This window comes from Guillardia theta, assembly GCF_000315625.1.
Source record: "Guillardia theta CCMP2712 unplaced genomic scaffold GUITHscaffold_151, whole genome shotgun sequence".
In the NCBI taxonomy this organism is placed as follows: Eukaryota; class Cryptophyceae; order Pyrenomonadales; family Geminigeraceae; genus Guillardia; species Guillardia theta.
In genome coordinates, this window is record NW_005434523.1 from 132,227 (window position 1) to 137,079 (window position 4,853).

Consider the following 4,853-nt stretch of genomic DNA (forward strand, 5'->3'; position numbering starts at 1 on the left):
GCGCCTGTCAAAACGCAGCTCCTCGTTGGGAGTACCCCTCCCCAAACGTTGCGTACTGAGACCCTCCCTCCCTACTTTACCCCTCTGCCCCTCCCCTCCCTCCAGCGCTTCCCTCCTCACTTCCACGACTCCCCAAACGTTGCGTAACCTCCTCCTCCCTGGACGTCTCCTTCTCCATACCCCTCCCTTCTCATGACCTCTGCCGCCCTCCTCCCGCCGACCCCAACCGTCAGACAAAGCCTCCATGCCTCCCCTCCCCCGAACCCCTCCGTCCCTGCCGCCCGTCCCTGCCGCCTCCCCGAAGAGCTCCCCGACCTCCCCGTCCATCTCCCCCGCCGGCCGCGTCCAGCAGCACAGCTCCTACTTCCACGCGCTCCAGGCGACCGGCAGGACCATGAGCCGGTCCATCGACGCGAGGGGCAACTTCCTCGTCTCCCCGCCGAGCCGCTGCGGTCAGGCAGACCTCGAGGGCTGCGTCCTCATCAGCGCGGACGCGAGCAAGGGCTCGCGGAGGTAGCGCCCGACGACTCCGAGCCTCACCAGCCAGCAGCAGCAGCAGCAGCAGGAGGAGGACTGAGAAGGAAGCGCAGGACGGGTAGAGGTAGCGGCAGCCCCCCAGGCACGCACGGGCCCGAGCTGAGCCAGCTCCATGTAGTGTATCTAGCGTCAATGAAGTACCAACTCAACCATGTCCTCCCCATGCCTACAGTCTCCGGGCCTTGCTTGTACTCCTCCCTCTCCCCTCTGCTTACGATCCTCAGCCCGGAGGGGCGATGACGGGCCTCTGCTCATCCAGCGACCCCGACGCCGTCGCCTTCCCTCCCTCCCCCTCCTCCGCATCGCGCTGCATGACCTTCGCTCCTCCCTTCCGCCCTCTCTCCCTCCTCCCGCCCTCCTCCCGCTCCTCCCGCTCTTCTTCGACGCATGTCTCGGACTTATCAGCAATTTATTCCTCGCCTACACCTTGCACGTACTCCCTCCTCTACTCTACATCGCCTTCTCTCCTTGTCCTCTCCTCCTGGGCGTCTTGGCCGGCTTTACTCCCTCTCTCCTCCCTCCTCCAGCAGCCCTTCCGTCGCCGCCGTCACGTCCTCCCACGACCTCCTGTGGCTCTCCTCCCCCGCCCACACCGCCTTCCCCCGCCTAGCCGCGATCCTCCTCCTCGCCTCCGTCACTTCGCGCATGAGCTCTGTCCCGTCTGACTGGACGCGCAGAGCCTTGCCGGGCTTGGCGGCGGGGCCCTGGAAAGGGGAAGAAGAGCACATGCACGAACAGGAGCGATGTAGGGGCCAGCGTGCGTCGCAGTAGGCTTGCTGGGAGGGGGGGAGCTTGAAGACGGGGGCAGGGCGAGAGGAGGAGAAGGAGAGGTCGACGAGGGAGATAGACAAGGAGGAGGGGGGAGGCATGAGCACACAGAGACGCGGAGGAGCGGGAGGACGAGGACGAGGATGAGGCGAAGGATGAGCAAGGGGAGGCAGAGGGGAATGAAGGGTCGAATGCTCTAGAAGGATACAAGAACGTCATCATCACGCTTGCCTGATCGTGACCGGAGTAACCCTCCCCAGGCGTTGCATTATGAGACCTGCCCCCCGCCAACTCACTCACAGCGTTTCATAAAGTCCCCGTCAGCTGTCACGTTCATATCAAGGTCGCTGCTGTATACGAGACCACTCCGAGCTGTAAATCAGTCTTGAGGCCAGGACGAGGATACAAGATGGGACTGTGGGCCTTGTGTCAGCTTCGGAGAGCATATCTGCTCTAAAACACTTGTACTGCACGACCAGTAACTCCGAGCATATCTCATGAAAGACTGCACCTGTCCCGCTGGGTTCGAACGCAACTCTCCGTGGGGGATATTGCTCTGACTGTTAGAAATGCAACCCCTCGTCGGGCTCATGGTCCAACGGTATCCGAGACCACCTCGCTTCAGAGAGTCAGTATCATATTACCAGTCGCGCCTGTCAAAACGCAGCTCCTCGTTGGGAGTACCCCTCCCCAAACGTTGCGTACTGAGACCTTCCCTCCCTACTTTACCCCACAGCCCCTCCCCTCCCCTCCCCTCCCACGCTTCCCTCCCCACTTCCACGACCATCCCCTCTTCATCCCCTCCTCCTCCCTGGACGTCTCCCTCTCCTACCCCCGCCCTTATCTCTCCGGGCGGCCGTGACCCTCCCCGCCGACCCCAACCGTCAGACAAGCCTCCATGCCTCGCCTCCCCGGACTCCTCCGTCCCTGCCGCCCGTCCCTGCCGCCTCCCGACGGGCTCCCCGACCCTCCCGTCCATCTCCCCGCCCGGCCGCGTCCAGCAGCACAGCTCCTACTTCCACGCGCTCCAGGCGACCGGCAGGACCATGAGCCGGTCCATCGACGCGAGGGGCAACTTCCTCGTCTCCCCGCCGAGCCGCTGCGGTCAGGCAGACCTCGAGGGCTGCGTCCTCATCAGCGCGGACGCGAGCAAGGGCTCGCGGAGGTAGCGCCCGACGACTCCGAGCCTCACCAGCCAGGAGCAGCAGCGGCAGCAGCAGGAGCAGGAGCAGGAGGAGGAAGAGGAGGAGGAGAAGTCTCAGGTAGCCGTAGAAGGATAATCCCACTAGGCCCCTTCGCTTGTATCTTATCAATATACTTTTTTCTCATGTCATTGCATCCTGACAGTCTTTAGCTCGATACTTAACGGCAGTCTTGCCGCACTGCGGCAAACCTCGGACGCTGGCGGGGTCGCCACTGAACAGTCCGAACCATATCCGGAGTGAAGTCACCTGTAACCGAGCCTGGCCCCTGATCGGATCAGTGTCCAGGCTGACAGTGACGGTGATTCAACTTAACTTGAGTATACGGGCCGGGCCGCCGCCCGCGCCCCCGGCCCGGCCGGGTCAGTACTGGGTTAAAAATCTACAGGCGGTACCGGGGTGGTGAAGGTGCCATCGGATCGTCGGACTACCGGTCCAAGATAGATTACAAACAAGGTATTTAGTGGGGTGGGGTGAGGGGTCGCATCTGGGGGGACTCATTCCTGGACAGTGCCACTCTGCCTCGGGATAGAATAGAGTACCCTACCCACTAATTTTGATCAATTCTGAACGAAATACTAGGGGTACCTCAATGTCTCTGCCTAGAGAATGGGGGGGATTTTCAACTTCGAGGCTTTGAGGGGGTGGGGTGACTGAAGTACCCATCTTTCAAGAGCAAATTTATTGTTTCAAGGGTGGGTCCTTCAATGCGGCACTCTAAAGTGTGCAGAGGGGTAGGGTCACATAAAAAATTCACTACAGGCAGGGGTGGTACCAATACCGTACTTTGGCCTCATTATGATTTTTCACCCCCTACCCCCCTAGAATTCACCCTACCCTACTAATCACCATATGTACCCTCTCTTTGTATGAAAACGTGTTTATTCCGTAGGGGTACCAATAGTTGTGTATGGGGTACTGGAACAAGTTTCAATCATTCAAGTAAGGTGGGGTAGTCGAGCGAAGCGATGAGATTGTCAGGGATGGGTAGGTGGTCCTGTGTTAACCTGGTGGGTGGGTTATCTGTGGGTAGGGTGTACAAAAGTGGGTGGGGGTGAATCAATACCGGGTCCAAACACCTTCAAGATCCTTATAAGTCCCAGGAGGGTGTATGATTGAGTTCACAAAATGATGGGTGGGGTACTTTTGTGAGGGGTAGAGGGGTAATCTCCCCGACACGTAGTAGTCCTGTCGTCATAATATGACCCCACCCAGGTCGTAATATTTTGGTCACCCCCACCCTCCAGTACAGACCTGTTTGATGGTGGATGTAATTGGTGGGGTGGGGGTATGTACCCCAGATGGCTATTGGGACCAAAACGGGGTGGTTACCCCTACCTAGTATTTTCCCTACAGATCAATGGAAAATCGGGGGTAAGGTGGTCAGGCCCAAAACCCGTAGGAAATGCGCGTGTTAGCGCTTTCGCTTGCGGTGATCGGCGCCGCCATGGCGTTCGAGGTCCCTTCCTCCACCCTGCTCCTCTCTAGCAGAGCTCCAGGACTCTGCCAGGGAAGGTTCACCCGCCCCATGGCTGTGAAGAGAGCTGGTGTTCGTGCTGGGAGAAGCGGAGTCGTCCGTGGCATGACCATGACGACGGTGGAAGAGAAGACGAAGCAGCTTGTGGGAGCGAAGGCGGCGCTGAAGGAGCTCATCGATCAGACCAATGCAAACCCAATCATGGTGAGAGGAGGAAACACCATAGCAAGGTGCAGGGGAGGTGTGGAGTCGAGGTTGGGAGGATTGGGCGTGAAGGGTCGGAGCTGTAAGAGTTGTGAAACCCTGAGAAGTGAAGCATGTCGTAGCACATGCGATGAGTTGCTCTGATCTTGATTCCACCTTGTTAACATTTTCCTGTTGAGCTTCCTCCCATTTCCAGCACTATCCTCTCTCCCTCCTCCGTATCCTGCCCCTTTCCTCGCAGTACCTGTAAACCAGAGGGAATCATTACGTTCTCTTCCTCCTCTCGACCTCTGAAGGACAGCCATGCTGCAGGTTCGTCTCGCCTGGCATGACTCTGGTACCTACGACGACAGCATCAAGACTTTCCCCAAGGCTGGCGGCGCCACCGGCTCCATCCGCTTCGATCCCGAGATCCACCATGGCGCCAACGCTGGTCTGACCAACGCCGTCAAGATGCTGGAGCCTATCAAGCAGCAGTAAGACATGGAGGCATGGAGGAGAGATGGTGATGAGATGGTGATGAGATGAGGAGGAGGAGGAGGAGGAGAGATTAGGAGGAGAGATGGTGATGAGAAGGGGAGGAGGAGGAGGAGGAGGAGGAGGAGGAGAGATTAGGAGGAGAGACGGTAGGAGTGGAGGAAGAGGAGGAGGAGGAGGAGGAGAGG

At 59.2% G+C, this 4,853-nt stretch overlaps 2 protein-coding genes across 2 annotated transcripts; one reads left to right on the forward strand and one right to left on the reverse strand.

Annotated features, from left to right (window-relative positions):
* Window positions 1–1,037: 1,037 nt before the first annotated feature.
* On the reverse strand, window positions 1,038–1,265 carry GUITHDRAFT_119597 (hypothetical protein; the record flags this gene model as incomplete). Its single annotated transcript, XM_005821171.1, has 1 exon — window positions 1,038–1,265. The coding sequence occupies one exon, from the start codon at window positions 1,263–1,265 to the stop codon at window positions 1,038–1,040; it is 228 nt and encodes a 75-aa protein (XP_005821228.1).
* A 2,689-nt stretch (window positions 1,266–3,954) lies between these two features.
* GUITHDRAFT_147367 (hypothetical protein) lies at window positions 3,955–4,668 on the forward strand (the record flags this gene model as incomplete). Its single annotated transcript, XM_005821172.1, has 2 exons — window positions 3,955–4,188; window positions 4,501–4,668. 2 exons carry the CDS (start codon window positions 3,955–3,957, stop codon window positions 4,666–4,668), a joined length of 402 nt encoding a protein of 133 aa, XP_005821229.1.
* Window positions 4,669–4,853: the final 185 nt, after the last annotated feature.